The sequence below is a fragment of the Seriola aureovittata genome, chromosome 21 (genome assembly GCF_021018895.1).
Source record: "Seriola aureovittata isolate HTS-2021-v1 ecotype China chromosome 21, ASM2101889v1, whole genome shotgun sequence".
Classification (NCBI taxonomy): domain Eukaryota; kingdom Metazoa; phylum Chordata; class Actinopteri; order Carangiformes; family Carangidae; genus Seriola; species Seriola aureovittata.
Window position 1 is genome coordinate 17,381,093 of NC_079384.1, and position 12,151 is coordinate 17,393,243.

General features: G+C 39.0%; 2 protein-coding genes across 3 annotated transcripts; one reads left to right on the forward strand and one right to left on the reverse strand.

Moving 5' to 3' along the window:
• The first annotated feature begins 522 nt into the window (after nucleotides 1-522).
• pnpo (pyridoxamine 5'-phosphate oxidase) lies at nucleotides 523-4,426 on the forward strand. Its single transcript, XM_056366496.1, has 7 exons — nucleotides 523-724; nucleotides 1,624-1,748; nucleotides 1,839-1,938; nucleotides 2,044-2,097; nucleotides 2,210-2,338; nucleotides 2,420-2,490; nucleotides 3,101-4,426. The coding sequence occupies exons 1-7, from the start codon at nucleotides 536-538 to the stop codon at nucleotides 3,264-3,266; spliced, it is 834 nt and encodes a 277-aa protein (XP_056222471.1). The 5' UTR covers nucleotides 523-535; the 3' UTR covers nucleotides 3,267-4,426.
• A 466-nt stretch (nucleotides 4,427-4,892) lies between these two features.
• prr15lb (proline rich 15 like b) lies at nucleotides 4,893-11,335 on the reverse strand. Of its 2 annotated transcripts, XM_056366498.1 has the most exons (3): nucleotides 11,123-11,335; nucleotides 8,215-8,282; nucleotides 4,893-6,009 (listed from the first exon to the last, which is right to left on the reverse strand). In XM_056366498.1, exon 3 carries the CDS (start codon nucleotides 5,980-5,982, stop codon nucleotides 5,647-5,649), a length of 336 nt encoding a protein of 111 aa, XP_056222473.1. In that variant the 5' UTR covers nucleotides 5,983-6,009; nucleotides 8,215-8,282; nucleotides 11,123-11,335; the 3' UTR covers nucleotides 4,893-5,646. The 2 variants fall into 2 exon arrangements, with proteins under 2 accessions (XP_056222473.1, XP_056222472.1); XM_056366497.1 differs by lacking the exon at nucleotides 8,215-8,282 and having other exon boundaries at nucleotides 11,123-11,330.
• Between the last annotated feature and the right edge of the window lie 816 nt (nucleotides 11,336-12,151).

The following is a 12,151-nucleotide window of genomic DNA, read 5'->3' on the forward strand; positions in this document are numbered from 1 at the left end:
ATGATGGAGCATAAAAGCTGATTTTCAGTTGGAAGCTGGAAAAAGTGTGTAAGTTAGCTTTAGCAATGGCAACCTCACTAGCTAGCCTTAACTAGATGAGGGGCAGTCACTGCAGTTTGCACTTTTAAAGAAAAAAAATCTCTGTTTTCTAGTTGTCATGAATTTTTAATGCTCAAGGAATTAAGGTTAAGGTTAATTAAGGGGTTTTCCCACTTTGTAGCTCATAATAACAATTATGCCATGAACGCAGCATGGCTCATCGATGTGTAGTTTAAATCATCGCTTTATCATCGCTGTTCAGATTATTTTGTGTTTAAATCATATCTGCTCTACGCACAACATTATTCTTATCTTTATCCAAAGCCCGGGTGTAAAATACGATTTCAAAATCGTCTTTCTACATTTGGTCCAGTTCAGGGATGTATTATAGGGTGTTATGATACATCCATGGTCCAGTTACAAAACTCTCCGCTCTCTTTGCATAATGTTTTACGTAAGGGGGGACGGGGGTTACGTCAGCGTCAAATTGACAAGCATGAGGCGCATACTCAGTACGAATTTATTCAGGTATATCACTTTATTTGGGAGAAATCTTCCGTCCCGTGTCTCTCTGACAGTGGGTCAGCAAAGCGTTTTTGCACCGCATTTCTGCAGGAAATCGACGACTGACAGCACAAGCATGGACCTGAGTGACATGAGGAAGAAATACAAAGGAGACGAGGAGGTGAGCAGTCATACTGAGTCATTTTACTTACAAATTCAATAATCATATCTGTGTAACTGCAAGGTTACGATGACCTGTGCTTGTAAGGCAGAGGTTCATGAGCAAATCCTGCATCATGCGTCGGTCATGTATGTACTCGGCTGGATAGAGTATGTGCTACAGCTGCAGAAAGCAGGTATCTGTGTTTTCATGTTCACCAGATGTAGTCTGGCCTGCACAGACAATTCAAATAAGCTAATACAGACCTCATGTATAGTTGTATCACATATTTTTATTGAGCTTTGAGGTGAAAATAAGTAAATACAACCTCTGCAGGAAACACATAAAAAAAAATAGCCTTTTCTTCAGATGCAAATGCATTGTTAGTTTTTATTTCATGAATTTAAAGAATAATTGTAGCATGTACAAGAGTTTGGGCAACCTACTGAGTCAGTACCACTTTGCCAGCTTTCAATGGGGGTGGAAATATTCTGCTTTGGGGGTCTGTAGCACAGGGAATAGTGCAAATGTCCTGCTGTCAGTCAAGGAAGTGAAACTGAAATTGGACTGGCTTCTACAATGGGAGGATGATCTAAAGCAGATCTCAAAATCCACCATGAACCACCTCAAGAAACACAAGCTGAAGCTTTTGGAACGACCCTTATTAAAAATCTGTGGGTAGATCTTTAACATGCTGCAAAGAAGAGTGGTTTATAATCCCTAAATAAAGAGTAGAAAGGCTCTTAGCTGCTGCAAAGAGCATTGGGAAACTGTGATATGTGTCGAAGAGTGATTACTAAATACTTGCATACAAATGTAAGTTATTAAGTGAGTCATTCAAGTTCTGCGTGAAGTTTATGTTGTAGTAATAGCATCTTTTCCCCATTGCATTCATATATGATTGTGATTTGTGTTCACAGTGCTTTGAAGAGAGTCAGCTTGTGTCTCTGGACCCAATCAAGCAATTTGGAAACTGGTTTGATCAAGCCACAAAGTGCCCTGAAATCGGAGAGGCCAACGCCATGTGCATCGCCACTGCCACCAAGTAGGTAACGCCACCACCTAAAATGAAAAGTGCTGATTTTCTTCCACAGTATTTCACAGTTTACTATCAATCTCATCTCTGTCTGTTCAGGGACGGACGCCCGTCTGCTCGTATGGTTCTCCTGAAAGGCTACAGCAACGACGGTTTCCGCTTCTTTACAAACTATGAGAGCAGAAAGGGTTCAGAGCTGGTAAGTAATGACTCTCTCTTTCTCTCTGACTCTCATACAGTGTCTTTTTTCTACAATTTGGTATTTTTACTTTTTTATGTCAGTGCCACTGATCTTTGTCCACAGGAGAGCAATCCATATGCATGCCTGGTCTTCTACTGGGAGCCCCTAAACAGACAGGTACAAGAACGTTCATGTTCCTATCAATTTCTGTCTTATTAATAATATTTTCGTGTTTTTGGGGGGGGGTTTTCAACTGTGAATGTCGGTTTATTTTAATTTTTATATCCAGATTCGCATTGAGGGCAATGTGGAGCGGATCCCCTACCAGACCTCCTGTGAATACTTCCACTCCCGGCCAAAGAGCAGCCAGATCGGGGCTGTTGTGAGTCGACAGAGCACTCCTGTTCCCAACAGAGATGTAAGAACCAAAGCTCTGCTGTGTTATGTAGGAAATGCATCAATGTTCAAGGCTCAGTTTTCACCTTGTCCTTTCTTTCAGTATCTCAGGGAGAAAAATGCAGAACTGGAGGAGAAGTACAAGGACACAGACGTGCCTATGCCCGGCTACTGGTGAGCACCGCTTTCTATTCTGTGGGATCAAACTATAAAATCTTAAAACGATTGGAAAGGTGAAGGAGCTTTCGGTACGTTTTGCTTGCATGATTTCATAGTATTAAAACTATAGTTTGACTATCTTGTCTCATAGAGATTTAGATGACAAGATTGGCACCCCTTCTATTCATTTCTTGATCCTGGCCAGGAAATAGTGCGGCACATAACCACATTAAAACGGCTAATTGTGCTCACAGTTTCTTCTTTTTACAGTATAGAGAGAGGTCAAAACTCCAGCAACAAACAGATAAACTTAATTAGACCGGCTTGGGGCCTTCGTCATGGTCACCCGGACGGCCCTGATGAGGGTGACGTTTCAGGGTCATCCATGGCCTGGTGACACCCAGACTTGTACATTAAACCAAATATCACCTGTTACTTCGTAAGATTCACAAGTGCTAGTAGGTAGATTATGTTATATTTAGACAGAGCCCTCTGTTTCCAGTCTTTATGCTAAGCTATAATAACAGTAAAATAATAATTCCTAAAATATGTTATATATAAGTTTTTATTTCCAGTCTTGTTCATATTTTGTTCATGTCCTAACTGTCCTGCTCCTTGCTAACAGGGGCGGCTACATGGTCAGGCCTTACATGATGGAGTTCTGGCAGGGTCAGACCAACAGACTTCACGACCGCATCGTCTTCACCAAACCCAAGGACGGAGAGTCTGAGCTGGGAGAGTTCCAGCACGCCGCAGAGGGAGGCTGGGTGTACCAGCGACTGTCTCCATGAGAGGTACCTGAGCAGACTGTCGCATACAGGGAAGAACAGAAACCTCATCTAGAATCTGACTCTATCATCACCATCTTTACCTCACTTCAAGTAATTGCTCATCTGTACAGTAGGTACTGACAGAAACCATTTGATGCTGATTAAATAGGTGCTGCTGCTGCGTTTAGGATTTATCAACAAGCCAAAAGTCACTGTGTCGTCCTTGAACTTAAACCATGTGATGTTCTTTATGTCGGGTCACATTCTAAGTGGATAAGAGCGGTGTGATGTAACCTTACTGTGCCAACTTCACATTTCCATGCATTAGGAAATGAAAATGTGCTGAACGGAAAGTGCACTGACTGACACAGGAGAGCAAACTCCACGTGGTTTTGTTAAATAATGACTGACCGTAATGTTGGTTATTCAACAGTAGCTGTTGTCGACCTTTAGGACCAGGAAGCGTTCTCATTTTTCTAAAAGCACAATCTGCACCACTGACTCTTCAGTTATCCTTCATCACTGTTAACTGTTGGTCCATTTTCAGTGTTGAAATAATTGGCAACACTTCATTTTACAGGTTTGTAATTTCCTAATAATCTCCAAGAAAGATTACAAGAAGTAGAGTTTGTAATTTTGTACTATTTATAGGTAAATGGAGAGTTTAGAAGCAGTTTCCTTTAAAAGAATTGATCCATTTAAACCAAAACATAGTGTATTTTCATTCTTGGAAACTGTATTCTACATTTTTGCATGTTCATCTGACCTTCTGAGCTCTTACAGAGGATTATCAAGGTTATATTAGCACTTAATTGGAGGTGAAATGAACAATTATAAATTGTACAAAATGTTAGTAATTTCTAGGAACCTTCCTATGAATATTATTTAATTTCTTGGATATTAAAGGAGAATATTTGACCCATACAGTAAGGTGTTTCCAGATAATTCATGTAGGCTTTACAGTTGACTTCAATTAACTATGAACTGATTGTAACAGTCTTTGACAATTGATCCAACTGCCTTTTAATAATGAGATTAAAAGAGCTGATGATGTTTTTTGTGCCAATTATCTTGTGTACGTCTTGTGTGATCTGAAGGTGTGATTGTTGTTTGTTGTTTACTGAAATGTTTGTTTTTTTTGACTTGAATTAACTGTGGAATAAATAAAGTTTAATTTGTAACTCAGACTAAGTGCATTGTGTGGCCAGCAGATGTCAGCAGTACGACACTTGCAGACATCAAAGATCAACAAAACAAAGTTACAGCGAGGCTCAAAAGAGGAAATATTCTCATGCATTAACAGCTGGAAAGAGGTTTTTTTTTAATTTTTTTTATCTCTATGAATAACTAGAGTGTATCTGCAGTCAGTCTGTGCACTGACATAAGGGATTTGGTATTACAAAGTGCAGGAGCACACCATGCGGTATCAAATGTCAGTGTCTGCTTACCATCACCATGCCAGCGAAATCAGCCACCACAGGCTCAGGTGAAATAACAAACTCGTCTCTGTCGCTTAAGAAAACAACGTCACCAACATTAAGACTCTAAGTCACTTAAATCATTGATCTACATGTTCAAACAACTGTGAGATAACTCAGTGAGAGCACCTGCCTGCAGCCTCCTGCACAAATACGCAGCACTCCTTCATGTTAACACATCATGATACATTTATTAAAAACAAAATACAATTTTTTTTTTAAAGATTCCATAAAAGATCATATAAACAGTATATTTTTTTAATTTACCATATCTGCGGAGCATCAACGATGTCTCACACAGTCATTAAAATCAAGTGTCTATTTGCTTTGGTCACAAAAATGTAATAAAAATTTACTGTGCTTTGGTTGCACCCTACACAAACATATCTTCACCTGTGTATCGATTGAATAAAACTTTTTTTTTTAAAAAAGGAAGTTGAATTCTCAAACTCTACATCTATAATAATAAAAAAAAATTCAATCATGAGGATGAAGATGTATGAGGTTAGGCAGTTTTATTTTTTTTACTTTTCCTTCATGTCAGTGATCATATTTAAAGATATATAACAACAATGTGAGCACAAGAAAGTTAATGGGAGATTTAATGTTCAGTAAAAGTAGTAAAACCTTTTGATATTTTCCAAAGAAAAATGCCTCATACTTTGTTTAAGCCTCTGTTCTGTCAAAGTGTAATGGCTGATACCACTTGTTTGTTTAGGTGTGAGTTCATTGGTTACAGTATCTGCCTGGGTGTGGTGCAGCAAGTGTTTGTCCACCTTGCACGCTGCACATGTGCTGCAACATGGTTGTGTTTGCATGTGTTTTAGCCTCCGTCGAAGCTTTCATAGGTGTGACATTGACATATGACACGTTTGTGATCAAGTATGTGCATTTTTGGTTTGTGTTTTCAGGAGCCGGTGTCACTATTTGTCAGTCTTCTTTTTATGGTTCTCGTCACTGAGGTTGTGCTCCGCAAACAGGTTTGGGTTCTCGGCCAGCGTGGCACGGACCTTCTTCTTCTCCTTGAAGCGACCGGAGTGGGAGACCTTGACGTGGCGGCCCTTGGTGGCAGATTTATCCACAATCTTCTCCAGTCTGGCATTGAACTGACTGTCCATATGGTCCGGAGGGGGATTATTGCCTGAGTGCTCTTTGTTGCCGGTGTTGCTGCCATACTCGGCTGGGATCTCGTACAGAACCTTAGATTCAGATTTCTTCTTGCGGGAGAAGGTCAGCTTCCACCAGCTTGGGTCAGCCATGGCACCGACAGAGACTGGAGGACTGACCTGACAGCACATAGACACAACAGTGGTTATATCTGCAGCTGGCATTAACATTTCAGTGAAAATACAAGATACGTTAAATGCAAGTTTGAGAAGGTTCCTCCTTGGCTTACAACTTTATTGTGCCATTAGATTTTAGATACTGTTTCCTAGAAACATGTTGGGACAATAACATTCATTAAAAGGATTAAGTTGCCACAATTTGGGACACCAAGCTAATTTCCCCTGTAGAGTTTTCTGGGGATTTTTAACCACCTTAGGACACACATTATACATGGTGTGATCTGACACCTGATCTTTAAGTTTGGATGTGTTTAAGCCAAAAATATTCATTTCATTTAACATCTAAGAAATCTATCTCCTATCTCCTGTCAGTGTGGAGGCTTTGAAACAGCATTTAGAACAACATGCAGTGAAATAAAACATATAGAAAATATGATTAAAGTCATTTTCAGCTTGATTAAATACTTTACATTTTACAAAACTGTGCACAACTTAGCCACAGGGTGCAGGCCAGCACAAGACCATAAGACATAAGACAGTCAGAGCTAATGGGGCACAAGAAATTAGATTACTGGTGCATCAATGTTAATGTACAGTTAAATGTTTTTGTGTTTTTATATGGTATTTTGTACTTATATATTTGTATATAAAGTCTTGATCTGTAAAGTAACTGCTGTCAAATAAATGTAGTGGAGTGAAAAAGTACAATATTCCCCTCTGAAGTATAAAATTGTATCAAATGGAAATCTAAATTCAACATTGTACCCAAAACACACTCACACACCAGCACACTTATAACAGTAAACATATGGGTTACATGCGTTTGCACTTAAAGTATTCATGTTTTCTGGCTCTGGCAATTAATAACTGAAAATTACTGTATACATATACAGTATTACATCTTTAAAATTGATTATATTTAAAATCTAAGTATTACAGTTTTCTATAGGCAAGTTACTTTCCACCACTGATGATCGCTTTAATTTCATTGTCAAGATCAGCTGTAAATTTGGCTTAAATACATTCATGATCTGTGCTGCAGTTTTATTTTGAAATTAGTCCATGGTGGCCATCATGCTGTGTGTACGCTGCTGTACGGTGCAGACCCTTCCTTAGAAAGCAGACAGTCACTGTGGATGTGGATGGCTTCTTTTCATCCGTGGCACATCTCCATGATTAGGAGGTGTAACCTAACGGGGGGGGGGGGGGGGGGGGGGGACACCTGACACTCTGCTCTCAGCTGATGAATTAATGAGCATCTGAACAGTATCCGCTGTCCCTCCCATGTGATCTGATATGAAGTCAGAGAAAAAAGAAAGAAAAAAAGCCTCTGACCGATGAGGAAGCAAGCTGTCGTCTTCATGCTGCTCCTGGAGCTGAGAAATTTCTTATATAACAGTAACGTAAAATGAAGGAAACTAAAATAACTAAATAACTCTGGATGATCCATTTATATGAATTCATCTGTGGTGATTCAGATTTATAGATCCACGTAGACACAGGCAGCAATTACAGATCCGTTATGTTACACCCAGCTGTTATGATCCTCAGTCACATAGCAACCGTACAACTAAAACAACTTCCTCATGAAATGATTATTGACTCAGTCTTTCATGATAACAGTCTCTGTGTCACATGCATCATAACATAAATCGACCTGCAGTACTCATAATACACGGAAAACTTGTGCTTTGATGCTGATTTTGTTAATTGTGTCTTTTCATTATTTGTATGCTTATGCTTTTAACATTTCCTTATGTTTCATTTCTATCTTTTCTTTAAGCACTTGTTTCTGACGTTAACCTGCTTGGCCTCGCCGTGAGGCTTTTATCAGCTTTCAGCCACATCATCTTACTTTCTTCATCAGCCTGAAACTCCAGAAAAAGCCGGAAAGTGAGCCATTGTGATTCATTTCCAGTCAATGAGCTTATCGATTAATTGATTGTTGCAGCTGCTTCCATCCTGATAAAGCTTGTTGGACTGTGAGAACAACAATGGAAATAAATCCAGGACATTATTGTTCTGTACCTAACAAAGTCTAATATGTTGCTTTTTAAAAAAAAATAAAACTGCTGTATTAGAATCATAACGAATCAGTAATTTAAACCAAATGGTCATTGTTGAAGGTGTAATAAAAATAAACCTGCCTTCCTGCCTTGAAGTAAACTACTACTAGAAGGAGGTCTTTGCCCAAGCTCTACTTACTAGCTTTTTCCCGAGCTTTCAACCAACTTTATCAGCAGATGGAGTTTCCTCAGACGCTCTGGATAAACCTAATGAGTGAAGCCGGATTTAAAATTAATGATTTGTTTTTTCAAAGTACTATTTCCCAGCATCGTGTTGACCTACAGTGGATAAGGTGCACACTAGAGCTGCAACGACTAGTCGATTAATAGATTAGTTAACTGACAGAACATTAGTCAGCAACTATTTTGATAATTGATTAATCAATTCAATCATTTTTCAAGCTAAAAATGCCAAGATATTTGACAGTTCCAGGTTCTCAAATATGAGAATTGGCTGCTTCTCTTGGTCAAACATGATAGTAAACTGAATATTATTTTGAAGGTTTTAAACTTTTGGGGGTTGCTTGGACAAAACATGAAATTCACTGGGGTCATCTTGCGCATTAGGATATCCTGATGAGCTTTTTTCACTAATGTTTTACACACCAAACAATCGTTTAATCACCAGATTAATCAAGAAAGTTTGTCTAAGGCTGTGAACCTTTGCTGCAGGTCATATCCCTCTCTCTCTCTCTCTCTGTATATACACTCACAACTGTCTAACATGGGCACATAATGCCATAAGAATCTATTAAGAATAACCTTTAGCAGCTGATTTTCTTAAAATCCCAAATCTGAAATTCAAGATATCTAGAAATTTAGGTTGAATAGTAAAAATAATGCATCTTCCTCATTGTAAGAAATCATCAACACCATGAGTAAATTAAAACTGTGAGGTTTAGTTGCAAAGTCTCTATTTACTCAGTTACTGAGGTACTTTACTTGAGTGTTTCCATTTAATGCTACTTTTACTTCACTACAGGGGGAACTATTGTACTTTTTACACGCTACATTTAGCATTAGCTTCAATTTTAGCATTTGGATGACTGTGGCTAATAAATAGTTTTTTATGAGTTTGCCAAATGCTACGATTCCAGCTTTATGAGGGCTGACAGGAAGCAATGAACTGCACAAATCCTGTGTTGGTGTGGTCATTTTATCGTGAAGCACCTATGCAAATAAAGAGTCCATGCCCTTTGCAGAAACACTCATCTTACTCTTATCTGAACCATGTGATGTTGGGCACCAGGCACGAACAAGCAGTGCAAAGGTTCAAGACAGACGCAGCGGAGGAAACAATTGACTTGTTGATGTTTTTTATTGTATATTTTGGATGGAGTTTGAATAGTAACTTTTAATCTATCATCAAAGGACAGATTTAAAGGACAGTTGTTACATAAGAGCACCTGTACTTTAGTCGTCTGCCCCACTAATGTCTAATTGTGTTTATTTCTGACCTAGTTGTGTACACACTCTCAGGTAACAGATAGTGCTGCTGACCGAGAAGAGCTTTTATGAGTCCCCCCCCCCCCCCCCCCCCCCCGGTGGCTGCAGCATCCGTCTCACGCCAGTGTTTACGTCTGTTTACCAGCTTCTGTCATTATTTCTAGATTCAAGTCCTAAATCTAAAGTTAATTCTCTTTTTTCAGCAAAGTGGATGCTTTTTTCTTCAACAAAGCACAGGCTGCTCCATAACAAACATTTACACAGCATTTGCATCGTGTTGTTGACTTTCTATCAAAACAGTTTCTGCAGAACAAAGTAACTTCGAGGGCCCGAGCAGCACTTTCACACCGTGTTAAGTAAGAGAACACAGCAGTGAACAATATTAACACATATTTCTTTTAGTCCTTCCATGTTTGACTTAGATGTGACCTTTGAAACAAAAAGCCCTGTTGACACAAAAGAGGCCCTCCATAGTTCTCTTTAATAAGTTACCATGTATTTTGTTATGTGTGGGTGAGCTGCTCAGCAAAGCCTCAGAGATCAGAGCAGGAAGGGAACGCTGCGGCCACGTTTGGAAATCACTAACCAGCTGCAAAGTCTTTTCAATAGAGCTGCAGAGAGAGAGAAAGAGAGAGAGAGAGAGAGAGAGAGAGAGAGAGAGAGGAGAGAGAGAGAGAGAGGGAGAGAGAGAGAGAGACAGAGGAGGCTCCAAGGGCACCAGTGACTGTTCTGCCCTCATAATTGAGCTGAAGGTTCATTAGATTCTCAGATTTCATCCTTTGTGCCAGCTTCACTGTTGACCCGTGACAGCAAAGTTGAACGAGTTGATGAAGGGACCGTGGGTGTTCTCTGTCTATGTTTGTATTAATAATAATAATTTGTGCCTATGTAAGTGTGTGTAATTCTTTTTATTGCTCGTTCTGTGGGCATTTTTACTCTCTGTAGTTTCTTTAAAACTTCTTATAATGAGACATTATATTCTGATAAGGTCCAGAAATGTCATTAGATTCATGACTATAAGGAAGTTATAGTATTCTGACATAGGGTTTAAACCACATTTGGTAAAACCACATAAAAACAGTGAAAAAGGTCCATCACAATATCCTAGAGCGCCTGTTGATATCATTAAATGTCTTTTTTGGCCGACCAACACTCCAAAACTTCATACAGTTTACTATCATGTATGACAAAGAAAAGTGTGAAATCATCACATTTGAGAAGCCGGACAGATAAAATGTTTTGGCATTTTAAAAATTGCCTAAATGACTAATCAATCAGTGACATTTTCTTTCAATCGACTAATTAGTTCATCGATTGTTGTTGCAGTTCCACCATCTTGCATCTGTGCAGGGACAATGTTAGAAATGAGTCTTGGGCTTTATTTCTCTAAGTCTGACAGAGTCTGATGTGTTATATTTTATAAATATACTTTATTAGACTGATAATAAACCAAACTAATACTTTCAACCATATTACTGGATATACTCTGAGATCAATGTGCATTCTGTTGCCAAGCAAATAAAACTCTCACAGGAACAGTTTCTGCAGCAGTTTATATGAGACATAAAATAGCTTTCAGGTGCTTGAATGAGTTTTCTTACCCTGATGACGACGAGCTGGCTGAAGGAGATTCTCTCAGATGTGATACTGCACCGCCATGTTTATGAATTCTTTAACTCCTCTCTGTTTTCTTTTTTCTTCTTCTTCTTCTTCTTCTTCTCCTCCTCAGGTGATCACTCACAGGTGCAGCATCTCTTCCTCTCTGCCTCTTCGCTCTCTGACCTTGTCCCTCTGTACTCCACTCCAGCACACACCCTCCTCAAACACACACACACCTAAAGCCCGCCCAGCTGAGTGCATGAGTGAGTAAATGACTGTTGTAACCATGTGATTTAGTGAGACTCTCCTTTGGGCCAGATTACTGACAGCAGGGTTAATGTGAACTTGAGAGGTGAGCATTTTTCCAAACTGCAAATAAATTACTTCTATCTGTGTCATGTTAAAACCCAGTCTTCATTTAGTATGGAATTTGGATCTAGAGTCAAGTGTAGAGTCTTTGTATTTAAGTTTCCTGTTACACAAGTGTTAATTTAAACTGGACAAAAAGAGTCAGAGAGAGAGACAGCTATGGACTCGCTGAAAGATCATCTGAATGAGGGGAGTGTCCCTGATGCTTTGCATATGTTGTGCAAAATCACGAACAGTGAATTGACATGTACTTTGCAAGTTTGGTCACCATTCAAATGACCTGAAATTAGGTTACTTGAGAGGCTCTGCTGCTGTTGCTGTACATGAAGGGACTTAATGGCCTTCTGTCCAGCAGACACCAAAGTGTTACATCATTCACAGTGGTAAAAGAAGTACTCAGATCCTTTACTTTACTTAGGTATTTTTTTCATACAAAACATAAACAGAAATGATAAAATACGATGCATTGTTATAATTAAACTACTCAATAGTAGGCTATATAGAATTATTTAAGTTATTTTTCCATTCTCTTATAAGTGAAAATTTACTGCTTTTCCTTGTCTTAAAATCCACACACGGAGCAATAAATGACTGTTATAAATAAAATAGAAAAACAGTAATAACAGGAACTGAGGAGACACTATCGTGAATCTCATAAATGT

Bases quoted from the DNA above. Each gene is read 5' to 3' on its own strand.
- pnpo (XM_056366496.1), top strand. From the start codon at position 536: ATGAGGCGCATACTCAGTACGAATTTATTCAGGTATATCACTTTATTT. The intron at 725-1,623 runs GTGAGCAGTCAT...TTGTGTTCACAG, and splicing joins AATACAAAGGAGACGAGGAG to TGCTTTGAAGAGAGTCAGCT. The intron at 2,098-2,209 runs GTACAAGAACGT...TTTTATATCCAG, and splicing joins GGGAGCCCCTAAACAGACAG to ATTCGCATTGAGGGCAATGT.
- prr15lb (XM_056366498.1), bottom strand. From the start codon at position 5,982: ATGGCTGACCCAAGCTGGTGGAAGCTGACCTTCTCCCGCAAGAAGAAA.